This window comes from Eleginops maclovinus, chromosome 5 (assembly GCF_036324505.1).
Source record: "Eleginops maclovinus isolate JMC-PN-2008 ecotype Puerto Natales chromosome 5, JC_Emac_rtc_rv5, whole genome shotgun sequence".
Lineage (NCBI taxonomy): Eukaryota > Metazoa > Chordata > Actinopteri > Perciformes > Eleginopidae > Eleginops > Eleginops maclovinus.
In genome coordinates this window covers 16,615,653-16,633,808 of record NC_086353.1, presented here as the reverse complement: position 1 = coordinate 16,633,808, position 18,156 = coordinate 16,615,653, and the positions used below count along the sequence as shown (strand labels likewise).

The 18,156-nt window shown below is 41.3% G+C and overlaps 1 protein-coding gene and 5 non-coding genes across 15 annotated transcripts in view; all 6 read right to left on the bottom strand.

Moving 5' to 3' along the window:
- Positions 1-7,572: 7,572 nt before the first annotated feature.
- Positions 7,573-7,787, bottom strand: LOC134865371 (small nucleolar RNA U3). The gene has a single exon (XR_010165962.1). It is a non-coding gene; the product is annotated as a small nucleolar RNA U3 (small nucleolar RNA).
- A 438-nt stretch (positions 7,788-8,225) lies between these two features.
- On the bottom strand, positions 8,226-8,440 carry LOC134865357 (small nucleolar RNA U3). Its single transcript, XR_010165948.1, has one exon. It is a non-coding gene; the product is annotated as a small nucleolar RNA U3 (small nucleolar RNA).
- Positions 8,441-8,882: 442 nt separating this feature from the next.
- Positions 8,883-9,097, bottom strand: LOC134865352 (small nucleolar RNA U3). Its single transcript, XR_010165943.1, has one exon. It is a non-coding gene; the product is annotated as a small nucleolar RNA U3 (small nucleolar RNA).
- Positions 9,098-9,541: 444 nt separating this feature from the next.
- On the bottom strand, positions 9,542-9,756 carry LOC134865350 (small nucleolar RNA U3). Its single transcript, XR_010165941.1, has one exon. It is a non-coding gene; the product is annotated as a small nucleolar RNA U3 (small nucleolar RNA).
- A 442-nt stretch (positions 9,757-10,198) lies between these two features.
- LOC134865349 (small nucleolar RNA U3) lies at positions 10,199-10,413 on the bottom strand. The gene has a single exon (XR_010165940.1). It is a non-coding gene; the product is annotated as a small nucleolar RNA U3 (small nucleolar RNA).
- A 2,153-nt stretch (positions 10,414-12,566) lies between these two features.
- micu3a (mitochondrial calcium uptake family, member 3a) overlaps positions 12,567-18,156 on the bottom strand; it is a 28,364-nt gene continuing 22,774 nt past the window's right edge. For 5 of the 10 annotated variants that reach the window (XM_063884345.1, XM_063884346.1, XM_063884351.1 and 2 more), the window contains 3 exons: positions 16,701-16,809; positions 16,424-16,581; positions 12,567-14,010 (listed from right to left, as the gene is read on the bottom strand). In XM_063884345.1, the coding sequence (XP_063740415.1) occupies positions 13,912-14,010; positions 16,424-16,581; positions 16,701-16,809 (366 nt within the window). In that variant the 3' untranslated portion in view covers positions 12,567-13,911. Of the gene's footprint in view, positions 14,820-16,423; positions 16,582-16,700; positions 16,810-18,156 lie in introns of all 10 variants that reach the window. The other 5 variants (XM_063884348.1, XM_063884352.1, XM_063884350.1 and 2 more) reach the window with 2 other exon arrangements.

Here is an 18,156-nt window from a genome sequence, read left to right as displayed (position 1 = left end):
TACATCCCCACTGTGACTGAGAGCGCCACCCAGAGTTTCCTGAGTGAATTGCAGAATGTTGCAAAGCTAAGTCGAAGACCATTTGAAGACATCCTGCGAGAACAGCTATTGAAATGCTGTGGAACTGGAGCAGCTGTGAGCCCAGAGCCTGTGAATGAACCTAATATCGAGTCATCCAACATGGAGGCTCAGAACAAAGAAGCACCATCAGCAGCGACCCAGCCGCCAGCAGCTGAACGTGTTTCTCCTGATAAGACAGTGGAGCAAGCTGAATCCCCTCAGAGCCCGACAAAGTCGATAATATTCAGCAATGCCAAAGAGAATGAAGTTCCCCCCGCTGCCATGAGCTATGCTAATCCACCAGAGGTGCAACGAATGGTCGTCGAGCATGTGGTGAGGAGCGAAGCTCCAGTGTCATTAGTGAACGCATCATTCAGACTGAGACAATTTTCAGGCAAATCCCCCTGCCCGAATCATGAAACAGACTTTGACACATGGCGGAACAGCGCTGAACTCATTCTCAGGGATCCAGCTCTGTCTGACTTGCAGTGCTCCAGGAAGATATTAGACAGCCTAGTGCCACCGGCAGCTAATGTGGTGAAGCCCTTAGGCCCAAATTCCTTGCCAACTGCCTACCTTAACCTCTTAGAGTCAGCCTACGGGACAGTCGAGGATGGAGATGAGCTTTTTGCTGTGTTCCTCAGTACGTTTCAAGACTCTGGAGAGAAGCCCTCCCTGTATCTACACAGACTTCAGACAGTTCTTGCCAAAGCACAGAAAAGAGGAGGTGTATCTGCTGATGAAGTTGATAGGCACCTACTGCGTCAGTTCTGCCGTGGGTGCTGGGACAATGTGCTGATTGCTGACCTCCAGCTTGAGCGTAAGAGAGACACACCCCCTCCATTCCCAGAGTTGCTGTTGCAGCTTCGTGTGGAAGAAGACAGACAGAGTGCCAAAGAATCTCGCAAGAACAAACATCTTGGTGCAGTGAAGCAGAAAGCCAATGCACATCTGTTAGCTGCAAGCTCTGCTGAAAGTCCCCCAAGAGCAGAGAATGATGCGACTGAAATGAGAAAGCTAGTCACTGAGCTGCAGAGTCAATTCACCCGACTAAAGACACAGAAAGCTGAGTCTAGTGAGCCTTCCCCTGACGCTGTTGTTACAGCATTAAAGAAACAAGTCGCTGAGCTCCAGAGTCAGCTCACAGGCAGAAAAGCCTATGTACCACAAAAGACCAAGGCCAATGCACCACAGCCAGGTGCAAAGCGCCAACCAAAGAACAAACCGCCAGACAGTCCCTCAGCTGTTAACCAAAGGCCTAGCTACAGACCAAGGCCATGGTATTGCTTTCAGTGTGGTGAAGATGGACATATTGCCACTGTGTGTCCAAATGAACCAGACCCACCATTAGTAGCCGCCAAGAAAGAACAGCTGAAAGAGAAACAGTCTCTCTGGGACAGTAAGAACGATCCTGCCTTTTCTCAGCGTTTAAACTGAATTCAGTCCTCATTGTGGGGCAAATGAGAGCTGAAACCAGTAATGACAGTCCCACCTCTGAAATTAGACACAGACAAACAAGACACAGTGACACAAGAATTCCAAAGGGATTGATTGGAGCTAAATACACTGCTCATGTACTCATTGATGGACAGTCCTGTAACTGCCTACTTGATACAGGGTCTCAAGTGACTACCGTGTCACAATCATTCTATGAGAACAATCTCCCTCACTTGAAGATCCACCCCTTGAATGAATTGTTGGAGGTAGAGGCTGCGAACGGTCAAACAGTACCCTATTCAGGCTTCATTGAAGTAGAAATCACATTCCCGAAGTTCTGCTTTGGATCTGAAATCGCAGTGCCAACACTTGCATTAGTTGTCCCGAACACAAGATCAAATACACAGTCCCAACTCCTGATAGGTACCAACACCTTGGACTTAGTGTATGAGAACTGCTGCAGTGTGAACACCAATCTTCAAGCCCTTCCATATGGGTACAGAGTTGTCCTGAAAGTAATGCAGCAGAGAAACAAACAAAGAGAAGGCAGTAACTTAGGACTAGTAAGGCTACCAGGAAAGGAACCGAAGGTCATCCCTGCTGGACAAAGCTGCGTCATAGAAGGACTAGCTCATGTCAACAGCCAAGCTCTAGACCGGTGGATTGTGATCGAACCCCCTTCATCATCCTTACCTGGAGGCCTGCTAGCCACAAGCTGTCTGCTCACCTTATCTGACGATCCACCTAGAAAACTGCCAGTTGTGCTGCGCAATGAGAGTAAGCATGACATCATCATTCCAGCAAAGAGTGTCATAGCTGAAATTCATGGCCTGCAGGAAGTAGTTTCAAACAAGCAAAGCCCTGCTAAGCCAGCACACTCCAGCCTCCCAAAGTCCCTGAAAAGTGTGGAGCTGGACTTGAACTTCGATGGCTCTCCACTTCCAGCTGATTGGAGAGAGAGGATAAAGAAGAGGCTGTGTGCAATGCCCGAAGTGTTCGCTCTACACAATTCAGACTTTGGTCGAACAGATAAAGTCAAGCATCAGATCAAATTGAATGATGAAACTCCCTTCAAGCACCGACCTCGACCGATACGTCCGCAAGATCTTGACGCAGTCCGAAGACACCTTCAAGAGCTAAGTGAGGCGGGAGTAATCCGTGCGTCAGAGTTGCCTTTCTCCTCACCCATCGTGGTGGTTAGAAAGAAGAACGGAGATGTGAGGCTCTGCATCGACTACCGTAAGCTAAACCTTCAAACCATCAAGGACGCATACGCGCTGCCTAACATGGAGGAAGCCTTTTCTGCACTCACAGGCTCTAAGTGGTTCTCCGTACTGGACCTGAAGTCCGGTTATTATCAGATCGAGGTAGAAGAAACAGACAAACCCAAAACAGCCTTCGTTTGTCCATTGGGGTTTTGGGAGTTCAATCGGATGCCCCAGGGCGTTACTAATGCTCCCAGTACTTTCCAACGGCTGATGGAGCGGTGCATGGGAGACATCAACCTCAAAGAAGTCCTCGTGTTCCTGGATGATCTGATAGTGTTCTCTGATACTATTGAAGAGCATGAGAAGCGCCTTCTTCATGTCCTGAACCGTTTGAAGGAGTACGGTTTGAAACTCTCCTTGGAGAAATGCAAATTCTTCCAATCGTCAGTTCGGTACTTAGGACATAGTGTCCGAGGATGGTGTCGAAACCGACCCCGAGAAGATTGAGGCCTTGAAGACCTGGCCTAGCCCCACAAACCTGAAAGAGCTACGCTCATTTTTGGGATTTGCTGGATATTACCGGCGTTTTTTCCAGAACTACTCAAAGATTGTAAAGCCACTAAACGACCTCACTGCCGGGTACCCACCACTTAGAAAGACTCACAAGCAGAAAGACAACAGTGGTGAGTACTTCAAGCCGAGAGAGCCGTTTGGACAAAGATGGACGGATGCTTGCCAGACCGCTTTCGAGACAATCATTGACAAACTCACTACTGCCCCTGTGTTAGGATTCGCCAACCCCAAGCTGCCGTATGTGTTACATACAGATGCAAGTACAACTGGGCTCGGGGCAGCGCTCTACCAGGAGCAGGAGGGAGTCATGCGAGTCATCGCATATGCCAGCCGTGGACTGTCGAAGAGCGAATCCCGTTACCCAGCTCATAAACTGGAGTTCCTCGCGTTGAAGTGGGCTGTGTCAGAGAAGCTCGCAGATTACCTGTACGGCATCTCTTTTACAGCTGTTACAGACAGCAACCCCTTAACTTACCTGCTCACCACAGCTAAGTTGGATGCAACGAGTTATCGCTGGCTGTCTGCCCTCTCCAACTTCAGTTTTCAACTCCAGTATCGAGCAGGGAAACGGAACCTCGATGCCGATGGCCTCTCACGACGTCCGCATGCTGAACCTGTCAATGACTTAGTGTCTCAGAAAGAAGAGGAGCGAATTCGTCAGTTCATTCACCATCACTTACCTGAGTCTGATGAGTTCACTCGTCTCTCTGCCAAGACTGTGAATGCAGTTTGTGAGAAGCATCTAGTCTGCCCTCCTGTGAGAACCAGCCAGAGGAGTCCCATCATCCCTCTTGTCACATATCTTTCCATGACGGCTACAGCTATTCCTGAGAGCTTGGAGAGCTGCGATGGTTTTCCTGTCATTCCCAGCGTATCAGAGGAGGATTTGGGGCAACAACAGAGAGCAGATCCTGCCATCTATGAAATCCTCCATCTGATGGACACTGGGGAGACGCCCTCTCCAGCTGTCAAGAAAGAGCTGTCCGACCTCCCCATCTACCTGCGAGAGATGAACAAGTTGGAGCTGAAAGATGACATCCTCTACAGGAAAAGGCAGATTGGCGATGAAACTCACTACCAAATAGTCTTGCCCGAGAAGTACAGAGACATGGTCTTGACAAGCCTCCACGATGACATGGGCCATTTAGGTTTTGACCGAACCATTGACCTCACCAGATCCAGATTCTTCTGGCCAAGAATGGCTAATGATGTCGAGAAGAAGATCAAGAGTTGCAGCCGCTGTGTTCATCGTAAAGCCCTGCCGCAGAAGGCAGCACCTTTAGTGAACATCCAAGTTACCAGACCTCTGGAATTAGTCTGCATGGACCTTTCCATCGAACCAGATCGGAGTAACACCAAAGATGTACTTGTGATAACGGATTACTTTACGAAATATGCAGTGGCAATACCGACTCCGAATCAGAAAGCTCGAACTGTGGCCAAGTGCCTTTGGGAAAGTTTCATAGTCCACTATGGGTTTCCTGAAAGACTGCACAGCGATCAGGGCCCAGACTTCGAGTCAAAGACAATCCAAGAACTCTGTGATCTTGCTGGCATACACAAAACAAGAACAACACCCTACCATCCCAGGGGTAACCCTGTCGAGAGATTTAACCGTACATTGTTAAGCATGCTTGGTACACTCAAAGCTGAAGACAAGACCCACTGGCGAGACTTTGTAAAGCCCCTAGTGCACGCTTATAATTGCACTAAACATGACACGACCGGGTTCACGCCCTACGAACTTATGTTTGGGCGGCAGCCCCGGTTACCCATTGACCTTGTCTTCAATGTTCCATTGAACCGCAGGGAACAGAAGTCTCACTCCCAGTATGTACGAACCCTGAAAGAACACCTTCAGGAGAGTTACCAACTTGCCAGGACAAATGCTTCAAAAGCAGCCGAAAGGAACAAAGTCAGGTTCGACAGACGTGTCACTGAATCTACCTTGGATGTAGGAGACAGAGTGCTCGTCAGAAATGTACGCCTACGAGGAAAGCACAAGTTAGCGGATAAGTGGGAAGAAACTGTGCATTTCGTTGTGAGCCGGAAGGGTGATCTCCCAGTCTATTCCGTCAAGCCCGAGAACAAAGACGGTCCTCTCAGAACGCTGCACAGGGACCTCCTGCTACCCTGTGGGTTCCTGCCAGTTTCTAACGAAGAGCCTCCTGCTGTGCCTAAACCTCGAAGGCCAAGCACCCGTCAACGTCCAAACCCTGACACTGCCGAACCAGAGCCAGAGCCCAACTCTGATGAAGAGGATGACTTTGTCTATTCCTTTCAAGATCCAGTTGTCAGAACCACAAGATCCACACAGGAATTTGTTGTGCCTGTGCCTCCTAGGGAAAAGACCCATTCTCCTGTTGTACTTACCTGTCCAGATCCTGCAGGTTCCTGCAGTGCTCCAGAAGAACTGGATCAATCCTCATCTGAAAACTTACCTTCATTGGAAGCACAACACACCCCTGAAGTGGAACCTGTGATCGTAATCCACCAACCTGAAAGAGAGAACTTACCTGAACCGTCAGCAGACCAACCTGCTGAAGAAACAGAACCTGAAACAGTTACAGCTGATGCTGGAAACTTACCTGAAGACCAGAATGAAACAGAGACTGATGAAGTACCAAATGATCAAGAAGAAGATGAAAACCAGACTGAACTGAGAAGATCAACAAGACGAAGAGAACCCCCCAGACAACTGACATATCCTGAGCTAGGGAATCCCTTAGTAGCTATTGTCCAAAACTTATTCCAGTCTTTGAGTTTAGCCATTTCTAATTCCCTGGTAGAACCTAAGTTAACCCCACTACCTGAGCCAGAAGTAGTGTAACCTTTTAATTCATGCAAAGGGACTTGCATAGATTCAAGAGGGGAGGGTGTAACCCAGGTGAAAATAGACATGGTTATTAAATAGTTAATAAATAAGAATAAATATCAAACAGAATTTCATCATTTCAAATAATTTACTTTATTGATATTAAAAACATCTTAAACAGATAAATAGGATTAAAAACATTATTTCATGGTTTTGGTAATTTATTTTATCATTGGTTGAAGTTGAAAGGTCATATCTATCAGCTAATCACAGTGCTGATAGTCATTCTCTTCCGGAAGATTCTCGGGAGAATCGAGGAAGCAAGAACAGGTGAAGTCACGCTTGAGAGTAGCTCCAGTAAGAAGATATTAGAGCTAAGAAATCTAAGTGTATTTGACGATTTATTTTCTTGCTGTGAGTGTTTTGTTTACCCTTCTGTCTATGTCGATAGACTGTGGTTTTGTTTAGCGTTTTAGTTTTTGAGTTACTGAGGAGATTCGCGGAGATACAGTTTGCTTTTGAAGATCACGCATCCAGCGCGTGGTCAACGACATTGGATGGCGAGCCACCCGAGGAAGGAGCAACGTTGAACTGTGTTTGTAGTAGCCGCTATACTTCTCCCCTCTGGATCACGTGAGCAGTGCGTGGACTGCTCCGCGCTGCTGTGTGAAAGGGAACTTCTCCCTTTCTCTCGCTAAAGGACTGTTTAGCACTAAGGAATTGATTTAATGGACATTGATACAGTTAACCATTTTGTGTTGATGTTTATGTGCATACTGTGAATGTGTTTAACTGTAAGGTTGATTGATACTGCATTTACTGGTGTTAACTTTCTCTTGTGGGCTTAGTAAGATGCCCTATGTTTCTTGGTTGTAATAACCTACTGATAGAGGGTAATACCAAATGCTTCTGATTTAATTAAAACTAAAATAGGCCTAAGTTGATCAATAATTAAGATGGAAAATTAAAGAACTAGTTATACCAAATAACTGCAAACTAACTGGATAACAAACTAATACTAGAACACTTATAAGAGCTCAACTGAGATACTAGCTAAATTACTGAAACTGACTGAGTTTAAGTTAACTAGATATTAAGAATTCAAAATAGTTTTCTTTACTTAAAGGGTAACTGAGTAAAACTCAGATTCTTCTTTGAATCACTTTGCATTTATGCAAATGGTTTTTCCTGTGTTGTATGTTTTGTATGTGTAATGTCTTAAAGGTACCATTTTCTAAATAATACTTCTACTACTTCTATTTCCTTTTTTGATAAAGCCGGCAATTCTAAACTTATCTTTTGGTCTGTGGTGTTTTCTCTGTTCTCTTGCTAATTATTATTTTAACCAATTACTGCTCTTCCTACGAACCTAGTTTCTGGTAACAACAACAACTCTCTTTTAATATTTGTAGTAAGTGCTACACGTGCCTCAGTGTTTTAGACGTATTTAAGGAGTTTTATATTATACTGATACTGACTACCACTCTGATCATATTCCCTTCTTCCATACTCCCAAAGAAGCAAAGAACGATCATCAATGACAGAGAGCATATGAACTGAATCATTACTCTGTGCCCGCTTCACGCTCAGAAGGGAATATCACGTCTCATCATCGTGGGTAGCGAGACCAATCACTTTAGAAACACATTTCTCAAGTCACAAACTATAGAAATGATCCCTGAAAGTATAGTCTTAGTTTGTTGAAGGGTGAAAACTGAGTCTCATTCACATGAAACTTACTATCACTGAGGGTCCCTGCCTAAAACTAATAAACGTGTCCATTTCGTCATGCGGGGGTTAATGTTATTAACAGCAATGCAAGTTGGCTTGTGGCAAAGCATCACTTATCCTTATGATAAACATTATGACCTTTAACGTAAATGAATCCATTCCTGTATCTGATTTACTTTAACTGCAGAAACAGTGACCTCTATAGGAGAACACAGCAAAGACCTGCTGAAAAAAAAACATGCGCAGTTGAAAGTGTAGCTTCTGAGGAAACAGCAACGAGGTGGAACAAATAATGTCTCTGAAAATGATATGACCTGATGAACTAATAAATTAGAGGGCAGTAAACGCGCCTCAGTGTTATACTCGTAATCATGTTGTTTTATATTATACTGATACTGACTACCACTCTGATCATACTCCCTTCTTCCACACTCCCAAAGCAGCACAGAACGATCATCAATGACAGAGAGCATATGAACTGAATCGTTACTCTGTGCCCGCTTCACGCTCAGAAGGGAATATCACATCTCAGAATCGTGGGTAGCGAGACCAATCACTTTAGAAACACATTTCTCAAGTCACAAACTATAGAAATGATCCCTGAAAGTATAGTCTTAGTTTGTTGAAGGGTGAAAACTGAGTCTCATTCACATGAAACTTACTATCACTGAGGGTCCCTGCCTAAAACTAATAAACGTGTCCATTTCGTCATGCCGGGGGTTAATGTTATTAACAGCAATGCAAGTTGGCTTGTGGCAAAGCATCACTTATCCTTATGATAAACATTATGACCTTTAACGTAAATGAATCCATTCCTGTATCTGATTTACTTTAACTGCAGAAACAGTGACCTCTATAGGAGAACACAGCAAAGACCTGCTGAAAAAAAAACATGCGCAGTTGAAAGTGTAGCTTCTGAGGAAACAGCAACGAGGTGGAACAAATAATGTCTCTGAAAATGATATGACCTGATGAACTAAATATAACTTTGAGGGCAGACAAACCTACTCTTAGTTTTGGAGCTAAATAATTAGTTTTAAATTATACTGATACTGACTACCACTCTGATCATATTCCATTCTTCCATACTCCCAAAGAAGCAAAGAACGATCATCAATGACAGAGAGCATATGAACTGAATCATTACTCTGTGCCCGCTTCACGCTCAGAAGGGAATATCACGTCTCATCATCGTGGGTAGCGAGACCAATCACTTTAGAAACACATTTCTCAAGTCACAAACTATAGAAATGATCCCTGAAAGTATAGTCTTAGTTTGTTGAAGGGTGAAAAATGAGTCTCATTCACATGAAACTTACTATCACTGAGGGTCCCTGCCTAAAAATAATAAACGTGTCCATTTCGTCATGTCGGGGGTTAATGTTATTAACAGCAATGCAAGTTGGCTTGTGGCAAAGCATCACTTATCCTTATGATAAACATTATGACCTTTAACGTAAATGAATCCATTCCTGTATCTGATTTACTTTAACTGCAGAAACAGTGACCTCTATAGGAGAACACAGCAAATCGCTGCAAAGATTTTTTAAAAACATGCGCAGTTGAAAGTGTAGCTTCTGAGGAAACAGCAACGAGGTGGAACAAATAATGTCTCTGAAAATGATATGACCTGATGAACTAATACATTTGAGGGCAGCAAACGCGCCTCAGTGTTATACTCGTAATCATGTTGTTTTATATTATACTGATACTGACTACCACTCTGATCATATTCCCTTCTTCCATACTCCCAAAGCAGCACAGAACGATCATCAATGACAGAGAGCATATGAACTGAATCATTACTCTGTGCCCGCTTCACGCTCAGAAGGGAATATCACGTCTCATCATCGTGGGTAGCGAGACCAATCACTTTAGAAACACATTTCTCAAGTCACAAACTATAGAAATGATCCCTGAAAGTATAGTCTTAGTTTGTTGAAGGGTGAAAACTGAGTCTCATTCACATGAAACTTACTATCACTGAGGGTCCCTGCCTAAAACTAATAAACGTGTCCATTTCGTCATGTCGGGGGTTAATGTTATTAACAGCAATGCAAGTTGGCTTGTGGCAAAGCATCACTTATCCTTATGATACACATTATGACCTTTAACGTAAATGAATCCATTCCTGTATCTGATTTACTTTAACTGCAGTAACAGTGACCTCTATAGGAGAACACAGCAAAGACCTGCTGAAAAAGAAACATGCGCAGTTGAAAGTGTAGCTTCTGAGGAAACAGCAACGAGGTGGAACAAATAATGTCTCTGAAAATGATATGACCTGATGAACTAAATATAACTTTGAGGGCATAAAAATCTACTCTTAGTTTTGGACCTAGATAATTAGTTTTATATTATACTGATACTGACTACCACTCTGATCATATTCCCATCCTCAATGCCTCCTAAGAAGCACAGAACGATCATCAATGACAGAGAGCATATGAACTGAATCATTACTCTGTGTCCGCTTCACGCTCAGAAGGGAATATCACGTCTCATCATCGTGGGTAGCGAGACCAATCACTTTAGAAACACATTTCTCAAGTCACAAACTATAGAAATGATCCCTGAAAGTATAGTCTTAGTTTTGCATCGGGCGAAAAGGGGACCCGGTTCACATGACAACCCTTTTCAGTAATGGTTATACCTTACAAATGTATCTGACAAATGCTACTAAATTAATAGTTGACCCCCTTCAATATTACCAACATCAAACCTCAGCCCTTTGTGTTAAAAAACGGTTTTATTCAATTTTATTGTTCAGTTTCGTGGACCCACAATGCATTGCGAATTGAGTCACACGCGCTATATGTTGTTTATTCTTCAAGGATTGTATGAGCCAAAGCTATGACATTAAAGGGGGCTTTGTATGCGTAATAATAACTCAACATCAACGAAATGTAAAGCACTAAACGTTTTTCAAGGCGATTATATGAGATATATGCTGAACGGTGCGTCGCATGCAATGTTCCTAACAGAAACAGGACAGAGAAATTAAGTTCCGTCTACATCTCCAACGACAGATTGTCTTATTTTTTAGGGTTTGCCAATTTTAACATTTAAACCACCAAAAAAGCCATGCAGAATAAGTGGTAAATAATTACTGACAGCGATATTATTTTTAAACACTTGCGTACGATGCATTCATGTTTGACTTTAATATACCGCTACTGTTGCAGTTTCACCAGCACCGTCTGTCCTTCGACACACGATGGCAGCAGTTCCTGAACTAACAACTTCATCGACCAGAGTTCCAAATCTCTGTAAACGCAAGTACATTTGGGGGAAAAAACTCTCACAAATATGATCATTATAGCTGTATAGTTATTCAAGTCATGACATCTGATAGCAACACACTTTAAACTTTCTGCTAAAGCTGATTAACACAACGTGCCGACTAAGAAAAAATACGACTCCAGGTGAGGTTTTGTTATTTTAGTTTTTTCTTAGTTAGAGAAATTTCAGATAAGCAAACACACATTTTAAAATATATTTAGTTGGAAGAGGAGATAACAAAACTACCTTTGGGACTAGATAACCAGTATCTAACAGAAAGTGATATCTTTAGGGTTTGTAGTAGGCCAGTGATGGGCACGTTACTTCTAAAATGTAATACAGTAGGCCTACATATTACTTATTACTGTGTGTTTAAAGTAATAAGTTACATTACATTATTAATGTCTCTGAACTGTAATGCGTTACACTGCTTTTGCGTTACTTTGAGTTACTTTCACCAAAAATAACGCAAAAGTATGGCTTTAAATGCAAAACTGTAGTTTATTGCAGCTCATTAATTAAAGCTATATATGGCAGTATCCTGAAATTAAACTCATACTCCGTTTAAGTGGGCTAAATAATTTTTGATACCGGTAACATGACTTCTCTGTTTGTCATTAATAACAGTGGAGCCTCTGCACGGCCCTGTAACCTGCTGTATATGATCGAGTCTCTATGGCAACGTTAGCTCACCTTGTCATTGGTGTGTTAACGGGGATTTGGCTGACAAGCTTTTTCTGAAAGCCGGTGATTCCACAGAGGACAGAGGCTGCAGATCTTCAACACTCCGCTACGAGTCTCTGCACTTATCGGGGTTCAACCAGCATAGCAGACCGAGAGAAAGTTACATTCTGGTGCTTTGGCCTGCGCGTACTCCTGTCTTTTTCTTTCTTTATCCGAGCCTGGAGCTCTCAATTGCAAGCAAGCAACTCTCAATCGCGAATCTGTTTCTGCAGCCCTCTTAACCAATAGTAAACAGGCTTACTGAGTTACTATTCTACCGACACAATTGTTTCTCTGGTGTCTCTCGATACTTGTGATTTCTTAAAAACAAAACCCCACATCATTTTGGGTTAAAATGTGTTGTAACTGCGTTACTGAGAATTGTAACGGGTATATTATCCACATTTCAGAAGTAATGCGTTATATTACTGCGTTACAGCAAAAGTAATGCATTACTGTATCTCCGTTACTATTGTAACGCGTTACACCCAACACTGGTAATAGGTTAGTCCCGGTGCTGCCTCATAAGTACTAACAATGTGACAACAATCATACCGAAGTAATCAGCCCTTTTGTGACGGCAGAACATTTGTTTTATATTCCATTAATGTTAAGTTGAAAGAATCCCAAGAATTCAACATATACAAATACACTATATAAAATAAAATGGTCTGCTGTCTCCATCTTTGCCAGTCAAAAATAAACTACTCAATGTGTTTCGATGTGCATGCTCAGTGAATGGCTTAAAATAGTTTATTCATGCATGGAAATTAATTCACCAGGTCCACTGACTGTGGTGACAAATTCAATTATTTACATCATGAAAAAATGTTTCCAGCACACAACCTTCATTTCAATATATTTTAAATATATTCGAGATTTCCACATCAAGACACTAAAAAATTCACAAACATTCACACATGATATTGCATGATCAGTGCTGTATATAAAACATTAATGATTGGGTCACAAAACACAAGTAGCACATATAATGTAGTCATTGCACATGTTTGGCAAGTCTGTTGCTGTATAGAGCTACACAGTGCTGAATAAGTAGCAGAGTTTGATTTGCTATGTGATATTTTCTCCGATGAGAAAGGGAATGTAAATAAGGCACTGATGTGGATATCTATGTCATATATTTTGACATAAACTGGTATGCATGCAACTAAGACAACAAAAAATGTACACCCCATTAAAGATCCAGTCATGTCATATACTGCAAATAACATCTCAATCACAATAATACAAAATATCCTTTGTGTTCTGTTCTGTCTCATCCAGGTTAAAGACATAACCCATGCTGTAGTAATATAAGAATAATATAGCATCCTAACTGTAGTAATGGTGTTTATACTCTCTCTCACAATAAAATAAACTATACTGGATGTGATCAAATAATATATAAGTGAAAAAGACACCGAGATAGATACAAATAAGAAAAGTCAATAAATATGAACTATAGCTCGAATTCATTTTTCAATTTCAGTGTTTTATTTGTCAATGTTGTGCTTTTTCAGTTGTTATACCTTGTAGTGCAGTGTGTTTTCTTACTTGAAAATGAATATATTATATATTTAATAAGTAATTAAAAGAGCTCACCTCTTAAGGGTTGGTAAAACTTAGCAAATGTTGTAACTTGCTTGGTAATCTATATAATATTGTTAAAGATCATTTGAAATGATTGATTATCCAGAACCAGTAAGCTAATAATAAAAAAAACAGTTTTCTTAGCTTTTTTCTAAACGTTTCTAAAATTTATCCAAAATATCAATAATCATTGGTTGCAGCTCTACTGACTTGTTGAGGTGATCAGAAAGTAAATTCATAATCTAATCTAGAATATAATATAAATTATATTTGATCAACAGGAATGACGGCCAAAACCAGAGGTAAATGGTGTTGATGTCGGTCAACTGGGTTCAGGCATGCTTGTAGTTATTATCTGTGTTTGAGGTCCGATGGAGATCTGTCTTATTAACACAGTGTTGTGGACTCAGGCCACGCAATATAAGAGATTCATTTGATTTATTCAATTATCAGAATTATTCCTTCATCTTTTCTCCTCCTCCTCCTCCTCCTCTACATCTTCTCCTTGTACTTCCTCCACAGCTGCTGCACTTGTCTTCTGGCCCCAGAGCGGACACAGCCGGAGAAGGAAGAGTGGTGTCGGCCCTTCACCTGGTAAACACAAAGCAGAGAGAGGCACCGTCACACTGGGAGCCAGAAGTTAGTTCTTCCTAAGTAACTGTGTGTTATATTATTGTTACAGTGACAACTTAATATTCAAATCACATTTACATCAAAACTGAGTGGTGTTTTTTTTTGTATCTCATAAAGTTAATTTGAGGAAATTTACGTTACATGTTTACGAAAATTCCAAAAATACTTTGCAGATACATTTGAGCTGTCCGCACATTCTGGATTCTCCAAAATGAAGACACTGAGGAACTCACTGTTGCAGCTTGACGCAGCTTGACCTTGAGAATGTGCCAGTTTTGAAAGTACAAGTTATGGTTAAAGTGAGGAAATCTAGACATGGCATGTATTTCTTAACATGGTATCAAAGAGAGAAAACGCTAGCAAGGTGAAAAACACATTTAGCATGTAACAGAACACTTTACTGAAATGAAGTTGTTACTATCTGACTTAACTCAAAACTGCATTACAGTAGGGAAAGGCACAGAATCTAGGTAAAGGTTGAAGATATCAGTTTTGAAGCCATTTAACTATTGATAAGTCATATTCAAGTCAAATGGTTAAAAGTCAAACTGGAAAGGTGAGGGGTATTATTGTGGCTGATGTTGTCACTTTCAAATAATGAATAACAAAGAATACTCACACTCTACATTTCAAATAAAAATGATGAAAATATTGAAAATCATGAACTTTTCATAACATTATGTTGTAAATACTGGTACTTATCTGCCTGCAAGCTCCTTCTTCAGACAGGATTTAAAGGAGGTGGCGCGCTCCACTGATTTATATCCCTAAGAGGTCAGTAGATATGACATCATAGCAGAGAAAACAAGTTGAAGAGAAGTAAGGGGAATAAGAGAGGCAGAGAAAACATTTGTGAGAGGAGGGAGAGTTTGTAAGGATGGAAGCACAGATGAGGGTGGCAGAGAAAGAAAAGATGTAAGCAACGCAAAGAAAGAGAGATAACTGTTAATGAGCCATGACTGTGAGGCCAAGACAGACAGCATTCAAAGCATCCCATAACTTCTAGCTCCATGTTGCTGATGTAAGTGCTGCTTTTTTTTGTTGCAAGTTTCAAGCCTTTAACAACCTGACATCTCATGTATATGTTTAATTTTGTTGTAAATGAGGCTTGACTAGTATTGAATCACAATTCACCACTAGAGGGCAGTATCCCTCCTCTGGAAGAACACTGAAGTAACTCGAGGTGATTTCCAGTTCAGTTTTTTATGGCTTCATGTAATTCAGTGATGTTGTTACCAGCTTCTTCCTGAGAGCTGTAAACTCCACATGGCCATGATTTAACCCCCTGAGAAATGGTACAACCGTGTCAATATTTTTATGTTCCTGCATTCCTGTTTAATTGAAAGCCCTTAATCTTAGTCTTTAATGAAAGCCCATAATCAAAATGTATTTATGGGTTTATGGTATTTAGTGTAGTTTTACACCTATGATTATTCTAAAGGGTGTTTTTTGTTACTCCATTTTGGCTACATTATTCATTTCCCGTAGTTATTGGAGTTCATTTGCAGGGGCAGCAGGGCGATAATGGCCAGTGTTGTTTTAAAACCTTTTACGATGAACAACCCTTTAAACAGCAGGGGGTCTGGTTGTTATAGCAATTACTCTACAACTGGAACAAACAAAGCCCCCTTTACAAAAACAACTGTTAGATTGCTACCTTAATGCTGATGTTTTCCATGTTCTAATTATTTGCCACTGTCCACGTTTTGTTTTTTTTATGTGTGAAAATAAGGTTCAGCACAGGTGAAAGAATCTGGATGTATTTCGGGTCAAGAATACTTTTAAATGTTTTTAAAATAATTATACATGAATAGGTCAAACTGTATGTGCCAAATGTTGAGAGTGAGAGAGTATTATAACATTTGTAGGCTTGACTTGGAAATGGTTTTTGTTCACAAAAGAGAGTCATTCAACAGTGAATTTCACCATGATATGAGAAGTGATATTACTGGTTCATCCTGACCAAAATAACAGCTTGAGCTCCTTTTCATGCATGACTCTAATTAAGAAATGAAAGACTTCTAGGTAATGCTTAATTATTTTACTACTTAAACCATTTTCCAGCAAAATAGTCCTTATAGGTTTTTTTTCAAACATTTGAAAACCGCAAAACATAGGCAGAAGACTCCTTTTTCTATTTCCAGTAGATGAATGTGAGATCGGTAGCATCTCCACGACGTCTGTTGTAAACCTTGAACTCTAACCTCTGTGTAAAGGGAGTCTAATTTTGGGTTAAATAAAGTTTCAATAATCTTAATGTCCCCGCTGGGAATCATATTTGGACCACAGCTCTATCATTTTAGGTCAAGTTGTTTAAAATAAACCATATCTAACACAATACTCTTTGTTTTTCTTCCACACAGTTTCTCACCCTGGCTCCCCTGTGCAGGCGGTCCTTCATTATTCCAATGAACTCCTTGTGGGAGAGCTGGTCGTCGTGATCCACGTCAAAGATCTTGAAGATGGTGTGTACGAGGTGACGTGTCAGCTTCAGCCCAGTAGCCACATACACCGCTCGTGCAAACTCATCTGGTAGAAGAGAGAGCAAAAACACTACTGATTAATTCTGCCACATGTTGTACACCAAGAACACACCATCTGTGTGTAAGCAGAGACCCCCAGGGCCTGTAGCCTGCAGTTCTTCCTACCTTGTCCAATAGAACGAGAAGCAAAATTGTACATCTGCATGGCAATTGCAAAGTCCTCGAGGTTGTTGAGAAACTGGAAGAACGATCTGAACTCATCGAAGGTGATTCCCTGAAATACCAGAAAACAACACATGTGAACCCCCCCAGAAATTGACTCAAGTGAGAAATATTGATGAAATATTGATCCTGTCAAAGGACGTTGACAGACGTGCATATAGCATTCAATCAGGCATATCCACTTTGTTGTCTGAAATATTAACCAACCAAAAAAACCCAGCAGACCATAAATCATACCATCAATCAATAACTGAGAGATTCCGTGAAGAAGTCCTATTAATGACATAAAAGGTCATTAATAACAGCATTGTGTTTGCATGATTGTGACAATTTCAAACCTTCTTGCAGTGTTTCATACAAAGTAGTAGCATTCAATGCTAAAGCCATTCAACAGGTAACCGTAGAAACCCCATGCTCTTTGCTGCGCATCATAGATACAACTCGTGACGGCTAAATGAATAACAAAAACCATACACCTGAACAAATAAGGAAATGCATTCTTTGCAGGTTAAAATCAAAGGATGCAGATTAAAATACTACTGGTGTATCTTCCCAGACACGGAGAAACAAATAAGTAACTAAATAGCAGGATAGACAGATTGTAACTGCGGGCTGTGTATCGTACAGGCGGAGACCAACCTCCTGCTTCTCCCACAGCATGAAAAGGAAAGAAGGGAGGGACAGAAATAGAGTAGGGTTGCATAAGATGGCAATGTATAGCAATGTAGATAGATAGATAGATAGATAGATAGATAGATAGATAGATAGATAGATAGATAGATAGATAGATAGATAGATAGATAGATAGATAGATAGATAGATAGATAGATAGATAGATAGATAGATAGAGGTGCACTCAAGTGTGTGTGTGTGTGTGTGTGTGTGTGTGTGTGTGTGTGTGTGTGTGTGTGTGTGTGTGTGTGTGTGTGTGTGTGTGTGTGTGTGTGTGTGTGTGTGTGTGTGATCAAGTGAGGCAGTGGAGCGCTGAAGTGTGGAGAGCCACAACAGCCTCAGGGTTAGACAGTGGTGGGAAATTACGAACGCTCTAGATGGCTGGAAGGCGAGACCATAACGCAGGAGGAAGAAATCAAACAGATAAAGGATAAGGAAAGGTGTCTGGTGTTATCTAAAATTTCCAACATTCTCTCATTACACATTTTACTTCCACCTTTTGGTTATTCCGTAGCTATCATGTATTATTTTACTTTTTTGAGTCCATGCCTCAAAGAGGACTTTTTTGTTTTTTATGTAAACAGATTATTACCTGAAATCATTACCTAAGCCATTAATTCCCAAAACTACAGTCTACAACAGGGCATGGGTTTTTCAACAGGGGTCTGTGAACCCTATGGGGTCCTCCCTGCAGGGAGGCCATCCATTTGTTGGCAGATAATACTTT